This window comes from Rattus norvegicus, chromosome 10 (assembly GCF_036323735.1).
Source record: "Rattus norvegicus strain BN/NHsdMcwi chromosome 10, GRCr8, whole genome shotgun sequence".
Lineage (NCBI taxonomy): Eukaryota > Metazoa > Chordata > Mammalia > Rodentia > Muridae > Rattus > Rattus norvegicus.
In genome coordinates, this window is record NC_086028.1 from 90,516,080 (window position 1) to 90,533,034 (window position 16,955).

Sequence of the window (16,955 nt, forward strand, 5' to 3'; positions counted from 1 at the left end):
ATGCTGACACTGACTGTGATAGAGGTACCGAGTGTGGGTGGCTCGGGAGGCTGGTGAACCACATTTTGAGAAGAGTTCTTCTGTCATGTCTCTACTTTCACAAAACACACAGGGCAAAGTCTGAACCCACCAACAAAACTCCACTCCCCAGAATGCTAGGAGGAGGCCTGGCAGCCAACAGCTTAGGGAAGAAAAGAGGAACAATACCCATTGAACAAACATATACTTACAACCTGAGCCTTCTCCCTATTACATGTTCTTGTTGATTTAAAAGATAAAGGAATCTGAACAAAGGTGTGAAAACTTGCTGTAATTCTATATGCTATATTTCAAGAACGTTATGTGATTTTTTTTTTAGTCTCTTCATCTTTGAATCTAAATTTTTAATTTTCTTGCAGACCGTAAAAAGGTTAGCTTGGATGTGTTGATGGACGCAGCTAAGTCTTTCACAGGTGAGAGTTCATGTAAGATGTTCTAACACCGAGACCCAGAGCTCTGTGGAAAGTCACCTCTTTTAAGTGGCAGTCTACTCCTCCACAAGCCACTAAGTTCATTCAGGTCCTTATCTACCTATAGATGATTTTGTCTCATTGATAGCAGTCCTGAATATTAGAAATGCAGGAGGAGTACAGAGCTCTCAGAAACAAATATTAACTTCAATGATTGACCCAGAACAATATTGACCTCACTAGTGTTTGAAGGACCAAAATGTAAGTTACCATAGTGCAAATTTTTTGCATCATGAATATGATCAGTATGAACAACTAATCCCAGAATTCAGGCCACTAAGTAGAAACAAGAGCTTTTTACACACAAATAGAATTATATAAGTCCCATAGCATCCGTCTTAATGCCCTCATGCTATAAAACAAAATACCTCAGTCTGAGTAATATATAAACAATTCATGTGTATTTCTCATCACTGCGGAGTCTGGAAAAGCCAACAGGAAAATACTTACACACTCATCTGCTGAGGTTTAGGCCACCTCCTGCCTAACTTAGGGTGGTGTCTTGGACACTGTGTCCTCTCACTGAGTACAATGATGGACAGAGAAAACGGGGCCTCCTTCTTCTCTGAGGCCTCTTCATTGGTCCATAATCTCATGCAGGAAACCCCTATGAACTGTTGTCAGCCTTGTATCGCAGATGACATTTCTATGTGAATTTTGGAAAGAGGTTAAACCGGAGCTCCAATAGTCGTCAGCTGATACACAGCGTCTACACTGCTCCACACTACACTGACCCACACACAGGAGACGAATGCTGTCCTCTTACCCGTCTCAGAAAAAGGCTTTCAGATACTGAATCTCAAATGACCCCAGATTAGTGACATTGGCTCACATCTTTGTAGTTGCTTCCTCTTGGGGTTAAACATCTTGTGTGTCAGTCTGTTTTCCTTACATTGAAATTGTTATCTCTTGTCCTGAAATAGTTCCCATTTTCTTAAAGGAGAAAAAGTTGACATCAAAGACATAAAAAACGTTCTGGAAAACATGGGAATCCCACTCGCAGAGAAAGAAGAATGGAAGCTCTTGAAGACTCTGCCCATCTCCAGTGAGTATTTAGCATGCTGCCGGCGTTCAGAGGAGTGAATGGGGTTATTGTGGGCTTCTGGGTGAGAACTGCTAGAAGAAAAAAAAAAAGCAGCTCTGTTCTTGTTTGTGTTTTGATTTGAAAGTGAGAAACTTCTCTCTTATTTTCAGCAAGTGGGCCCTGGCTAAATCCTGCTGCCCCTCCCCCAACTCCCTGAGGTATACTTCACATCTGTCTGTCCCCTGGGAAACCTCCCATCTCCCCGCAATCCAACGACGAACTGTAAATCCCTGTGAATCATGTGGCTGTGCAGGCAGCAGCCACTCCCGTCAGTGGCATAACCCAGAAGCCCTCAAAAGTTCTACCTCCAGATCACCCACATTGGCTAATGGGGTGGGGGTGGGGACAGTCGGTCCTGGAGCTCTATCACCTGTGCATCCTTCCCTGCACCCATTGTTTCTGTCCCACTTGTCCCCAAGCTTGCACATCGGCAAAGATCCTGGAGGGAGGAGCATCGGCATCCTGAGTGGCTGAAACTCTGTAGGAATCTGAATTCTTGTCACATGTACCTAAGACTGCCCATTCCCTGTGTCTGCCATCCCCCTCCCCAAAACTGCCCCCACTACTGTTCTCTCAAGGAACCAGTTGCTCCCTGGCACCCTCGCTTCTTCCTCTCCCCCCTCAAACCCCTCCCTTCTTCCCATCACTGACTCCCTTCCTCTCTTTAGTACGGCTGGTGATGTAGATGGTCTCTTCCGCATGCTAAGCAAGCCTTCTACTGCTGACTACACCCTGCATCTTTCTTAGCATTTTAGCTCTGTTGCAAGTAGCAAGGAGAGGCAGATAGCCTACATTAGAGACTATAACCAACACGTGCTGGACATGAAGGGTCCACAGGCTGGAGCTCTCTGTGGACAGATAGAACCCATGAGGATATGTTGTGCTGGTGGATATTCCCCATTTTCTGTCCCAAAAGAGTCTCATTACATAGCTCAGACTGGCCTTGGACTCACTATGTAGCCCACACTGACCTCAAATCATGATCCTCCTATAACTTTTTTTTCAAAGTCTGCTTTTAATGATGCTTCAACCTCCCTTTTAGCCCACCACCCACCAGAGATAGTAGGAAAGAAAGGATATGGGGGAAATGCCTATTTAGAAATGGTTCTTTGGAGCAACTTCTGTCTGTGTTGTCTGGAAATCAGCAGTCCAGGTCAGCAGCGGCAGCTCAATTCACTCGCAAACACTTCACAGATATGTCAGCAGTCCAGTTCGGTAGGATTCGGATAGCAAACTCGAATCAGCAGCAGTGGCAGGACCTAGCAGAGACAGCCAGGCCTTAATCTTAGCACAAGTCAGCAGGAGAGACCAGGGCCAACAGTAATGCCAGGAAAAGTTCTCAACTGTACCTCTCTCAGCAAAGCAAAAATCATTGAAGATGCTAGACCTGCGAGTGTTGTACAGCTGGCTCTACCAGTAAGAGAGGCTCACCGTCTGCCACTGTCCGTCCAGTCCTTTTTAAACTCCCTCCAAACATCACGTGTCCTCCATGGGTCTGTCTCAGCTGACATCACTCTGCCAATTAACCTGACTCTGAGGAAGTGGACCACCAGAAGTCTTTTTGGTCCATTTCTCACTATGGAGTCCCAACAAATGGAGCTCAACTATGCAAAGTAAAGAGGACCAGTACATGCACATCATTAGCAAAGAATCCTTCATCAAGTGTCCTTTCACACGCTTGCTTTAGCAGAACATCTTCACTTGTGTCTACGTCAGCAAATGTTTCTTCACAAGTCTTCCTTAGCCTTTCACCTGGGTCCACTTCAGGAAGACGTTCCAGCACATGTTTGCCCCAGCAAAACACCACCCAACACAACTGACTTTCTAATGAACCCTTAGCTTTCCACTTCATCCTCCTGTCTCAGCTTCCCAAATGCAAAGAGGCAGGCATGTGCTTTCGTGCCTATCTGGTAACTATATTTAATATACCTTTATAGGGTCTGCCATTTTGGCCAAATATATAGGTATGCCTCATGGGCACATAGGTATGCCAGATAGGTAGAGAGAAGACAGAAAGAATGAAGCTAAACTACAATAACAAGAAGAAAGCAAAAGAGGGAAAACGTGTTTGTAACACGCTTTATCGGCTGCCACGTGTTCCAGCTGCAGCTCAGATTTAGCATGTTGAGAGCAGTCCTCCTGCTGTTGTTTGAGGGTGAAACAATAAACGACTAGGTGAGTCGTATAAAAGTGTCTTATAAATTATAGACATTTTTGGCTAAAGATGTAACTTAGCGGATAACTGCTTGCCACAGAGAGAGAGAGAGAGAGAGAGAGAGAGAGAGAGAGAGAGAGAGAGAGAGAGAGGGAGGGAGGGAGAGAGAGAGAGAGAGAAAGAGAGAGAATATGTTTCTCATCTTTTTTCTTCTGTTTCACTGTGTCTTACAGAAGATGGAAAAATCTTTAAGAGGAGATTACTGGACAGTGTTGCACAGATCAAAGGTAAGAGCTCTGAGGACAGGGACTTCATATTTGCTTTATTTAAGTCTCACTGGTTAGAGTCTTGCTATTCCATGGCTGCTAGCTTTCTGATTCTGAATCTGTCCTCAGAACTCACTGTGGCCCTCAGCAGAACCTTCCTCTTTTGGTTTGACTGTAGCTGAGAGCAGCAATGTTAGTTCTAGGTCACTGTAACAAACTTGAGCTTGTCTTCATTTATGAGGTTATCTCTATTAAAGTTTATCTTCATCTGCAATCAGTTCAACTGAAGCTTGTACCTCAGTGAAAAGGGAGCCATTTCTCTTCCCAACAGCAACCAATCTGGGTCATGAAATAGCCAGCATTTCTCTGTCCCTCTGAGATTGGATCCGTAATCTTTAATATCCATAATCTTTTATGAGGAATTGTTTTATTTTTAAAATTATGCACCTCGTTTGTGGGTATGTGTGAAGGTACCCATGGAGTCCAGAAGAGAGTCAGCTCCCCTGGAGCTGGAGTTCCAAGCAGCTGTGAGCCATAGGATGTGTGTGTTATTGTCTAAGAGCAGGGAGTGCTGCTAAGCGCTGAGCCAACCCTCTGGACCCCCTCTCCAGAACCTTAAAGCTCACATCTTCCACAGTGGGAATCACTTGTATTTACTCCCATCTCCTTATTTCCTAAGGGAAAAAAGTTCAAGCCTCTAATATACCACTGATTTTGAAGAATGTAGGATTTGAACTTGAGGAGGACGACCATAAGGACCTGATACAGCATCTACCCATCGATGGTGAGTATTTCAGATACCACTCTTCAGGGCTTCCGTGTAAGGCCTTGTCTCAGCTAGGGTTTCCACTGCTGTGAAGAGACATCATGGCCAAAGCATCTCTTATAAAGGCAAACATTTAATTGGAGCTGGCTTATAGAAGGTCAGTCCATTATCATCAAGAAGGGAAACATGGCAGTGTCCAGCCAGGCATGGTGATGGAGGAGCTGAGAGTTCTGCATCTTGTTCCAAGTGCAACCAGGAGAAGACTGGCTTCCAGGCAGCTAGAAAGAGGGTCTCTTCCACAATGTGAGGAGCCTGAGCATAGGAAAAGACCTTAAAAGCCCACCTCCACAGTGATACATTTCCTCCAAGGCCATACCTAGGAGTACCACTCTCTATGGGCCAAGCATATTCAAACCACCACAGAGTTTTTTAAGAGTTTTTTTAAAGTCTCTTAGAAAAGCAACATTTCATTGTGTCCACATACTCTATGCTGCCAGTTAACAAATGTGTGTCACCCATATGTCTTCCTTCTCACATCTACCTGTTTTTGTTCATTTTGTCTTATATTATAGCCCAAGGTCCTCCAAACTTATAGCAATCCTCCTTTGTTGGCCTCCTAAATGCTAGAATTAGAGGCATAAACTTGCATACCCACTTTTAATGAAATAGTTCATTAATGATTTGATAAGATCAATTTAACTGGACAAAAAATATCAAAATGGCAAAGCCAGTATAATCTACTAGGAAGAAAATAAGAGATAAGCCTCAGCCCAGGGTCTTCATGAGAGTGATCTGGAATTCAGCCCCAAAATGGGTGGCTAAAGGGGATATACTATCCTTATTTCAGAATTGTATTAGATGGTGGGTGAGTCTTTAAATTTCCATCATCTTTTTTTCTTTTTTTCATGAGCTAAAATAGTTAAAAATAGAAACCATGAAAGATGGATGAATCCCAGCACTTTGCAATAAGTATTTTTTTGTTACTTTCCCAAATCTAACTGGGTCTCTATGCCTGGATTGTCTTTTCTTTCAGAGAATAAAATGGTTGAATTAAGTGTGTTAATGGATAAATCAAAAACTTTTACTGGTAAGTAGTTATAATTAAAATGTCATCCATTCTTTAGTCCTTTTTTTTTTCTTTTCTTTTTTTTGGAGCTGGGGACCGAACCCAGGGCCTTGCGCTTGCTAGGCAAGCACTCTACCGCTGAGCTAAATCCCCAACCCCAATGTCATCCATTCTTAACTAAAGCCATAATATTTTATAGAAAAAAATAGTATATTTAAACATTAGTTTTCTTTTGAGGCTACAAATGGCATGATTATTTGTTCCACAATCTTACTATTAGATTTGAGTTTTGCTTGTGTAGGATGGTGTGTGTGTGTGTGTGTGTGTGTGTGTGTGTGTGTGTGTGTGTGTGTGTAGAGAGAGAGAGAGAGAGAGAGAGAGAGAGAGAGAGAGAGAATATTCAGGAAGGAGCTACTAAGAATTAGATCTGCTGTCTAAACAGCAAAAACACTGTTCAAAGTGAAGATTTTGTAGACCTGTTGCTACATAACATCCTCTGAAACTCTGATAATATGCTGGTGTTTGATCTGTATCTGGAATGTGAGCTTCCCCTTCTTGTGAATTAAAGTATAAATTCTCCTTCTATTAACAAATGACACATTCACATGCCATTTGAATTTATGCAGCTTAACAATTTTCTTTGAAGACACATAAGCAATTTAAATAACCTTTCCATGATCTAAAATCATCCATGCTTGTGTCAGTCAATAGAGCCCTCAGAGGAAGACCTGAGCTTTAGTCCCAGAACTCACAGAAAAAGCTGGGCATGGTGGCATAAATTTGCAGTCAGGTACGAGGGATACAGAGTCAGGCAAATCTCTGAAGTTCATTGACAGTGTTACCTACCGAGCAAACCCCACTTCCCAGTGAGAAACCCTGTCTCAAAAACAAAAAAGAAGAGACAGCTGAAGATTAAAGGCTGACCACATGCACATGCATTCAGACATGCTTGCATGGCCACACACACAATGAATAAATAAAATCATTCATCCATTGCTAAAATTCTTACCTGTTAAAAATCTGCATCTTTCTAAAGGGGATAAGGTTCATATTGATGATCTGAAAAACGAGCTAAGGAAAATGGGCCTGGTATTCCCAGACAATGTGTTCAAGGAGCTGCAGAAAGCTCTGTCCATTTACAGTGAGTACTGAAGTCACTTCTTCACACTTGGATTCAGGGCCATAGAGGTGAATACTTCTAGAATGATACACTTTTGTATATGAGGAAAACCGTTAAGAAAACAGATTCTCACTGTAAAAGAAATCTTGTTGCCTGCTCTTGTCACTCACACTAACCTCGAAGGTTGGCAATCTCTTTCACTAACCTCTGCTGTCAAAGTTGAATGTTCCTGATGCCCTGGGCATACTTTCAACTCTCCATGATGACCAAGAAGAGGGGTGGACAGATGGCTCAGCGATTATAACTTGCTGCTCTTGCAGAGGACCAGAGTTTGGTTCTCGGCACCCATACAACTCAAACCCAACTGTAATTCCAATCCCAGTAGATCCTACACCGTCTTCTGCATGTATTCCTTGCATAAGTGTACAGACACTTATGCAGGTAAAACACACTTCTTCATATTTGGTTTCATTCTTAAATAATAGGGAAAGGAAATTTCCAAGCAAATTAGTGGGCTGATTAGGGGATTTTCCCGAAATTACAGATGTTGTTCTGTGTTTACACTGTCTTATTAATCTTCTCAGTGATTAATTCACATTCTGAATGGTATCTTACCTTGCAGCTGGTGGGAAGATATATAAAAAAAGATTGCTAGAACACGTGAAGGATCTCAAAGGTAAGTGAGATGCATGTGGAAGAGCAAGTAAAAAGGAAATTTTTGGCCAGGTGTAGTAGTATGTGCCTATAGTCCTACTTATTAGGAGGCTGAGGCAGGAGGATTGTGAATTCCAATCCTGTGCGCAGTATATAGCAAGGCCCTGTCTCAAGGGGGGGAAAAGGTTATGTTTAGTGTTGACTCTTAAAATGTTCCAGCTTTGCTTTCTGTCAATTTATTGATCCATCAATATGACTTATAACTTGCTTCTGTTTGTATAAACTTTGAGAGACATAGGTTAAGTGTCCTATTTTTGTAGACGTTGTCCTTTTAATTTGTGTGGTTGTTCTTATTTGTTTGTTTGTTCTTTTTGTTTTTTGAGACAGGATTTTATCCTGTAGCCCAGGCTGGCCTCAAATTTATTTTGCAGTCCAGGTTGGCCTCCAAGTTGCAGCAACCCTCTTATCTCAGCCAATTAAGTAATGGGACTACAAGTATGGGCCACCACACCCAGTGTGTTCTTTTTTATTAGAAGGCTATACATTAAAATGCTACCAGAGGCTGAGATTTTCAAGTTTGAAGCCAATCTGTACAATTTAGCCATACTCGGTCCAAAACCAGTTTTGACACAGGGTTAAACTGAGGTGAGACATAGAGTTGGTAGGCCAAAAGCTGGTAGCTCCTGCCAATTCAGCTCTCTTTTGCTCTTCTGGGGCCAGAGCTGATGACTTCTGACAATTAACTACAGCTGATAGCAGTGAGATGAGGGTATTAGAAAAAGAAATTTAAGTACTTGGGCCTGCTAGAAAGAAAAAGGAAAAGGGAAATCGTACACACACACACACACACACACACACACACACACACACACACACACACCACACACTCAATGGATAAATCAACCAACCTTTATTTTTTGCTCTCAGGATTTTATACCTTCTCAGATGAAAGCTCTCTATGTAAGAAAAAAACATTACCTCACAGTTAAAATGTTACACAAGACGGAGTTACAGCAGAATAATTAGGATAATTGATTACATGGCTTTCTAAAGCACTTTTACATCCCATAAGTTTCATAAATTCAAAGCAATAATTCATGTCACAGGTCAGTAGGCTTAAGAAGCTACAACAGAATTGTTTCATGTCTTTCCATTAAGATTCCCATCTAAGTAAATATTCCCTATCTGTTGCTTTAGCTCCACAGTTCATTAAAAGTTTAAAGCAATAGTTTTTATGTCATAGGTTAACAAGGTTTTTACCAAGACACAGGTCATTTATCTTACATCTTATTTTTAAAGTTTTGCACAGTTAAATTAGCTAATTATCTATTTTCTGTTTGTGCCTTTTCTTATCATCAGGACCTGACCAAGAGTGAGTGTTTTCCTTTGATCATAAATCTGTCCCAAGCCTATTTCTCTTCCTCATGCAGTTTACCTGCTTGTGACACACGAAGGTTCACAGAACTCTCTTTGCAGCTTTCTTCTTCTTCTGCAGGGGAGCTTAAAATGACTTGACTCCGTTCAGGAGCCCTATAAAACCATTATCAGGAATTATGAAATCGTCAGTTTGTCTAAACAGCATTATTACATGAAAGTACACCTTCATACTGATTCTGCAGGATATCTGCCCAACAGAGTGAGTTAAAACTCAGGAAGCAATAGGCTTTGTTAGCTGTACGAGGAATACAACAGTGGTGGGCATGAGAAAGCACATCAGGAGCAAGAAGCAACCCCGGGATGAAGTCCCTGGAGGCCATGCCTCTTCAGAGCACACCTATCACAGCCATGCAAAACAGTGGGCCATCTCTAAGACGCCCGCACGCTAGCCACAGCCTTTCCTGCATGGCTTCAGCCAATACTCTATCTCAAAAACCATTTTTAAGAACTTGATGGGAGTTGGGGATTTAGCTCAGTGGTAGAGCACTTGCCTAGCAAGCGCAAGGCCCTGGGTTCGGTCCCCAGCTCCAGAAAAAAAAAAAAAAAGAACTTAATGGAGACATAACTGCTTAGTCCCATATGCAAGTCCCAGGTTTAACTCCAAGTTCTGACAGGAAAAGAAAAACTACCAGGAAATTGTCCAGCTTGAAAAGTAACTACTTCTCAAGAAAAATAACTACTTGAGAAGTAAAGGTTAAGGAAGGTAGGAGCTGGGGAGAATGGGTCAAGGCTAACAACACTCATTGCTCTTGAAGAAGAACCATGTTTAGTGCCTAGCACCCACATGGTCACTCACAACCATCCTTAACTCTAGCTTGAGGGGATCTGATGCCCCCTATAACCTCCGTGGCACAAGACATGCACGTGATATAAATAAATATGAGCATACAAGACTATTTATACACATAAAATAAAGGAAGTAAAGTCAATTGACTTGCCAAGGTGGATGAGGGAAACCTGATGGACTCCTCACCCAAGATGGAAAGCTATAATTAATGACTGCTAAGAGAAGGAGTCTTAGTCTTCCCTAGGAATGAGCCCCCTAACAGGCTCTCTAATACCAAGTGGTCAGCCCTCAAAGCATGCACACGCATATGCACACACACACACACACACACACACACACACACACACTCATACATACAATACTAAATAAACTCCGTAGGTTGTATTTGCATATTTATTCACATATACATATGTATATGTGTGTATATATATATCAATAATTAAAGAATGTATGGCATGAATTAAAGAGGGGTTATGGGAGTTTCTGTAAGGAGAAGAAGGATGAAGGAATTTATGCAACTACACTTCAATTTAAAAATTCTTAAGGCTTAGAAAATGTCAGGCAAAACAATGCCTACATTTCATTCCCAACACCCACACTCAAAAAAGGCAAAAATCTCCTTGTCTTCCATAAGTGTAATCCTTCCAACAAAGAAAAAACTTGTTAAGAAGTGAGTGTTGATTTTTCCCTCAGGTTTTTTCCACTATTGAGAGATACATCTAAATCTTGGGCATGCATTAACAATTTCCTTGGGCTCTAGAGTCTGACTTTCCAGTGGGGTTTATAATGTGTGGCCATGATCAGCTCCTTTCACTCTTTCAATGCCCACATTCTCATCTCATGTGCTTCTTTCCTAAGGGCCACGGGTCAAGGTAAAAAAAGTGGAATCTTTCTTGGATCACATGGGAATTAGGATCAAAGGTGAAGAACTTGAAGAACTAATAACCCAACTTCCACCTGAGGGTGAGTATCACAAAAATCACCCTGCTTGTCATGGAAATATAGCCCTCAGTAAACACTCACTGACTCCCATTCCTCTTAGCCACCCAGTTGTCTTCATATAGATCAGGGGTTCTAACTTTACAGTGCTGTGGACCCAGTTCCACATCTGCTCTAACAATCCCCTTCTGAGTAAAATTCAAAATGCACAGAAACAAGTCATAATAAAATATAGTTTGTCAAAACATTCGAAATGCAAATGGTTAATAGTTTTAAAGTACCTCAGTTCATCTAGCAGGTCAAATTGTCAACATTTTAAAACAGAGATAAGCATAGGCAACATTTCAACATATTTGCAACAGTAACACAGACACAAACTTTGGGAGATTTTATATTGGTGACAAAGTTACAGTTTCTGCTGCTGTTACCATGGTTGGCTGCCTAAAGTAAGAATTTTAAAATGATGTCTCTATTAGTGATTAGTGAAAATAACCACTCAAGCCCAAGAAATCCCTGCACTCTGTGAGTACATGAACACCAGGTTAAGAATCCCTGATAGTCACCTTGACTTTTTGTAAGAAGTGCTCTAACAAAGCAGGAATGGAGGTTTGGTTGTGTAAAGTATATGAAGCAAGATAAACAACTCAGGGAAGTGACTCAGTGGCTGGAGAGATGGTTCAGCAGTTAAGAATGCTTACCATTCTTGCAGAGGACTCAAGTTTGATTCCCATCACCCACGTAGGGCAGCTTCTGTAATTCCAACTCCAGGGCAATTCAGCACCTCCCACCTCCATGGGCAGGTACCTGCTCATGGGCACATATCCACACAGAGACACAACACATAAAATCAAAAAGAAATGTATACATCTGCAGACCTGTATGCAATGAGATGGAAATCTGCCAGGTCTCTCTGAAATTATGTAGATGAAAGCAGAACTCTGAGCTGGTGAGCAATACTGTTAATTAGGGGGAATTATGTGTAGACTAACACGTCCTATTGTGCCACTGTCCTATATGCACGCTGACTGTGATATCCTGATGCCATTGGAATGTATGCTGCAGCAGAACGGAGCCTAAAAGGCCAGCCCCAGCTTTCTTCAGCCACGAAGACCTTCGTACCTCTCCCCCTCTGACTTTTCATTCATGCACCAACCACTCACCAATGCTGTCTTCCTTCTTTAGATCTCGTGCTTAAACTCTCAGAACTCCCATAAAACAAACACCAAGCCACCTCCTTACTCTGTGCTTACCCTTGAATATGGCAAGAGGCCAGAGAATCCTAAAACGACACTAACAAAACTCACTTCACATACGTCACAGATTTATGCATTGGTCCCTAATAAAACCAACAGGGTCTCCGCTACATTTTCCAAGAACTGCTGTCTTACTCTCAAGAGACAATTTCACACATTCTCTATTCAAATTTCTAGTACCTTCTTGCCTCAACTCTTAGATGATGACCTCACCCCAGATTTCACAAAGAAGATAGATGCAATTAGGCAAGAAGGTCCTTGGTTTTGTAGCTTCCATTTTATGAACTATCTTGCTATAAAGGGAACAGAATCACTTCCACTGTGTCTGGGTTCTGTTCCTCTTGCTGCCTTGGAGACCTGGCTCCTGCAGTGCTCCCAGTGTAATCTTCTGTATCATGAACGTCTTCCTCTCTATTCTTTCTCTCTGCACACTGCCATTGATACTGATGTGTCATTACATCACACTTGTCTCCTGTCACCACTCTGGTCTTAGTTCCTCTTGATAACAGAGGTGTCTTATAGATCCACCACCCAAAGCCAGGCAGGGTGGTACACTCCTGTAGTAGCAAGACCAAGGTAATTCTTACCTGCGTTCTGATTCTGAAGCCAGCCTGTCTCTGCTTCCTCATTATCTTAACACTCTCTAATGAGGTTTTCACCCTCAGTATCACACTTGGCCAGCTCTCAGCATGGTCATCAATGATCTGCCTTTGTCACACTCACCCAACTCTCAACATGGCCACCAATGGCCTACCTTTGTCAAGGGTCATGGTCAAGACTGTCCTTACTTCATTAGCACTCAACACATGTGACCACACCTTTTTGGAAACCTTGTTCTCTCCAGACTTTCGAGGCCCCAGCCTCACGTGGTGGTCTTTGTCTTACTCACTCAGGTGTCTTCTGTCAAGAGCTAATTAACCTGAGGCGGTCCAGACAAACTGAGTGTGTAGAGGCCAAAAGCTGACGATTTGTAGTGATTTAACTCTCCTGCTATTCTGGGGTCAAAAGCAGCTGGCAATTAACTCCTGCTAAGAGCATCAGGGGATTAAGAAGAGAAACTTAGTTACTTGGGCTCTTTACTCTTTGACTCAACTGGCCAGGGGAAAGTCTGAGAGTTAACTCTGTGAGCCAGAAAGGAAGGGAAAGAAGGAAAGAAGGGAAGGAAGAAAGGAAGAGGGGGGGAAGAAAAAGAAAGGAAAGGAAAGGAAGGGGTTGGGGATTTAGCTCAGTGGTAGGACGCTTGCCTAGCAAGTGCAAGGCCCTGGGTTCGGTCCCCAGCTCCGAAAAAAAGAAAAGGAAAGGAAAAGAAAGAAAGTCAGGCACTCATACAGACATAGGCACACTGGATGAAGCAGAAAAAGCTTACATCACCATTTTATCATTGTTAGTTTTTATACCTTCTCAAAAATTACCTCATACAATTATCAGGTAGAATTGTTACATTAGGATAATTGATTACCTAAGCACTTTTATATTCTGTAAGTTTAAAGTAGTAGTTCATGCCATAGGTAGATAAGGTTTAAGGGGTTACAGCAGAACTGCTTATATGTCTTTCCATTTAGACTAATACCTGAATAAACATTCATTATCTTATTTTGTAGCTCCACAAATTCATTATAAGTTTAAAGCTCAGTTTTTATGTCGCAAGTTAGCATGGTTTTGTGAAGAGACAAATCATCTGCCTTGTGTATTATTATCTTGAATTCTTGTATAGATAAACTAGTCGATTGTTTATTTTCTGTCCTTCACCTACAATAAATTGTCCATTCCCAGTTTATGGCCTTTAGTTACCAGATAGTTCTAGCCTGAAGGAATGTTTTCCTTGATTGTAAATTTGTTCCAAACCTGTTCTCTTTTCCTAATGCAATCAGTCTGTGACATATAAAGTTTTACAGAGCTCTACTTGCAGCTTTTATTCTATTGGAAGCTGAGATGACTTGTATCAATTTAGGAGTTCTATAAAATCAGGAATTATGAAATCATCAATTCATCCATATTGCATTACTACATGAAAGTACATCTTCATATTGATTCTCCCAATATAGTAGGTAAATACCCAGGAAGTCATTAAGTGATGTAATAGTGGCAGGAAAGGCATATCAGCAGTGAGAAGCAATCCCAGGATGAAGTCTATGGGGTCCATGCCTCACAGAGCTCACCCATTGCAGACATGCAAAATGGTACACCATCTCCAGAAAACTCACTCCCTTATCATAGCCTACCCTAGATGGCGTCTGTCAGTCTCCACTTCCTTTTCTGACTCTTCCTCTCATACAATATCTCCAAATAACGCAGAGCCAGGGTTGGACCCATGAGTGCCTTTTTCATCTACACCCTCTTCCTAGGCATTCACATTCAGTGACGTTGGGTCATATGCTATCTGCAAGCTGATTAGGTAAATGTATTTTCTCTAGGTCAGTCTAAGTAAGGAATAGTATGTCAAACTATCTGCTTGGTGTTTTCATTTAGATTTCTGGATATTACTAATTCAATAAAATTATTAGGTAATTTTTCCAGCCCTCAGCCTTCCCAATTACCCTTATGATTAGAGAGCAGAGAAAATGAGGCTCCATTCTTGTGCTCCCCCTTTCCTTGCCCAGAAGCAGGCTTCCAGGTCTGAGCTGGGCCTGGAGCCAGGACCGCAAAGCAGTTAAGGTTACTGGGAACTGGACGTTCCCAACTTGAAGGGCTGTGTTCATCAGTCCCAAAGCTGCTGTGTGCTTGGTCCGTGGTGCACTTGAGATATAGTGTGTTCCCTTTGTACAACAGTTGATGAGCTTTTTGCCGACTTCATCCCAATTTTCCCCTTCAAACAGTATATAAGATGCCGTCCTTCTTGATAAACTCGGTGGCATGAATCATCAGCTCCCGTATTCCTCTCTATCCCAGCTTTCTGTCTTATTTTCTCATCTTTGGTTCTTCCCCTCAATACCGCACAGTTTTTGACCCTTATTCCTGTGGGTTTGACTCAGGACCCTATCATACTGTCCTTTCTTCTCATGTTACATGCATTCTCATCATAGTTCAACCATATATGATAATCTTCTATTGAAATATCCTCCCCGCATCACCCCCAGTTCTCACATGGCTAACCCTTTTTATCATTCAGGCCCAAGCCCAACAGACTCTCCTCAGAGAAGCCTTTCCTGCCATCCTTGTCTAAAGCACACCCATCATCTATTACTTTTATTACAGGGTCCTGTATCCTTTTTGATAATGCTGTACCAGGTCTCAAATTGTCCTTTTTGTTTCAATGCTCATTGCTTGTCTTCCTCACTAGATCGTACACTTGGAACTCATCCTCTTCCTAGAGGATGCTTCCATTAGCACCCTCAAGTCCTCACAAGGACCCAGCACAAGAAAGGTACTCAGTATTTGCTAATTAACTGACAAAATAAAAATCTATAAGGTCAGATTCTCCCTATACATAATTATGCTAAATCATTTCTTAACTCAGATGATTCTGGTTAAGCAACGAAAAAATAGAAGATATGATAATTGTTCATTTCACAGTATAAGATTTCCTTGTTCCCAAGATAGCACTGTTAACTCTATGGATAAATCCAAACTAGAAAAAGAAAACACTGAATTTTTAGGTTCTTCATAATGTCAAAAGGTAATAGAGCAAAACTTTTACAAGTCTTTGAAACATGAAATCATCTTCCCTTAACTTACAGGTAACAAAACAATGGATATGAACGAACTGTTGGATGTCGTCAGTTATATCAAGGGTGAGTTTCAAGTCATGATAGGAAATATCTATAGACAGCATCTTAAACACATAGCTACTAATACTGGGCAAATATCTTTCTCATTCATAAGTATTGCTCTTTATATGTGGTTGGTTGGTTGGTTGTTGGTTGGTTGGATGGATGGATGGATGGATGGATGGATGGATAGTTGGTTGGCTGGATGATTGGGTAGATGGATGGATGGATGGATGGATGGATGGATGGATGGTGGATGGTTGGGTGGATGGTTGGTGAATGATTGGGTGGATGGTTGGGTGGATGGATGGATGGATAGTTGGTTGGTGGATGGTTGGTTGGGGTTAGGTGGGTGGATGGGTGGGTGGATGGGTGGGTGGATGGATGGATGGATGGATGGATAGTTGGTTGGCTGGATGATTGGGTGGATGGATGGATGGATGGATGGATGGATGGATGGATGGATAGTTGGTTGGTGGATGGTTGGGTGGATGGTTAGTGGATGATTGGGTGGATGGTTGGGTGGATGGGTGGATGGATGGATAGTTGGTTGGTGGATGGTTGGGTGGATGGGTAGATGGGTAGATGGATGGATGGATAGTTGGTTGGTGGATGGTTGGTGGATGGTTGGGTGGATGGTTGGGTGGATGGGTGGATGAATGGATGGATAGTTGGTTGGTGAATGGTTGGGTGGATGGGTAGATGGATGAGTGGATGGATGGGTGGATGGATGGGTGGATGGATGGATGGATAGTTGGTTGGTGGATGGTTGGGTGGATGGTTAGGGAATTCTTCAGTTAGGTATGATTTACTTTTTTGAAACAGGGTGTGAATACCAGGCTACTGAAACCCACTATGTAGCTAAAGATGACCTTGAAATCCCAATCCTCCTTCCTCTATCTCCCAAGTGTTGGAATTATAGGCATGTGTTATCATGGGCAACGTTTACATTCTTTTTTTTTTTTTTTTTTTTGGAGCTGAAGACCGAACCCAGGGCCTTGAGCTTGCTAGGCAAGAGCTCTACCATGAGCTAAATCCCCAACCCCAACATTTACATTCTTTTATATGGCATATTTCCATATATGGATGCCCTGAGTGCAGTTAATCCACACATGTATTTATAATGATAGCACAGCCTGAATTTTCCCCCAGAATTTTTAATACAGATCAAATATCAAAACCCATAAAACTAGTCACACCTTTTACCCCATA

The 16,955-nt window shown here is 41.9% G+C and overlaps 1 protein-coding gene across 10 annotated transcripts in view; it reads left to right on the forward strand.

The window, feature by feature from the left end:
• Efcab3 (EF-hand calcium binding domain 3) overlaps window positions 1-16,955 on the forward strand; it is a 492,651-nt gene that overhangs the window by 431,585 nt on the left and 44,111 nt on the right. For all 10 annotated transcript variants that reach the window (XM_039086123.2, XM_039086125.2, XM_039086126.2 and 7 more), the window contains 9 exons: window positions 399-452; window positions 1,450-1,554; window positions 3,982-4,035; window positions 4,694-4,798; window positions 5,814-5,867; window positions 6,883-6,987; window positions 7,589-7,642; window positions 10,703-10,807; window positions 15,714-15,767. In XM_039086123.2, the coding sequence (XP_038942051.1) occupies window positions 399-452; window positions 1,450-1,554; window positions 3,982-4,035; window positions 4,694-4,798; window positions 5,814-5,867; window positions 6,883-6,987; window positions 7,589-7,642; window positions 10,703-10,807; window positions 15,714-15,767 (690 nt within the window). The remainder of the gene's footprint in view (window positions 1-398; window positions 453-1,449; window positions 1,555-3,981; window positions 4,036-4,693; window positions 4,799-5,813; window positions 5,868-6,882; window positions 6,988-7,588; window positions 7,643-10,702; window positions 10,808-15,713; window positions 15,768-16,955) is intronic.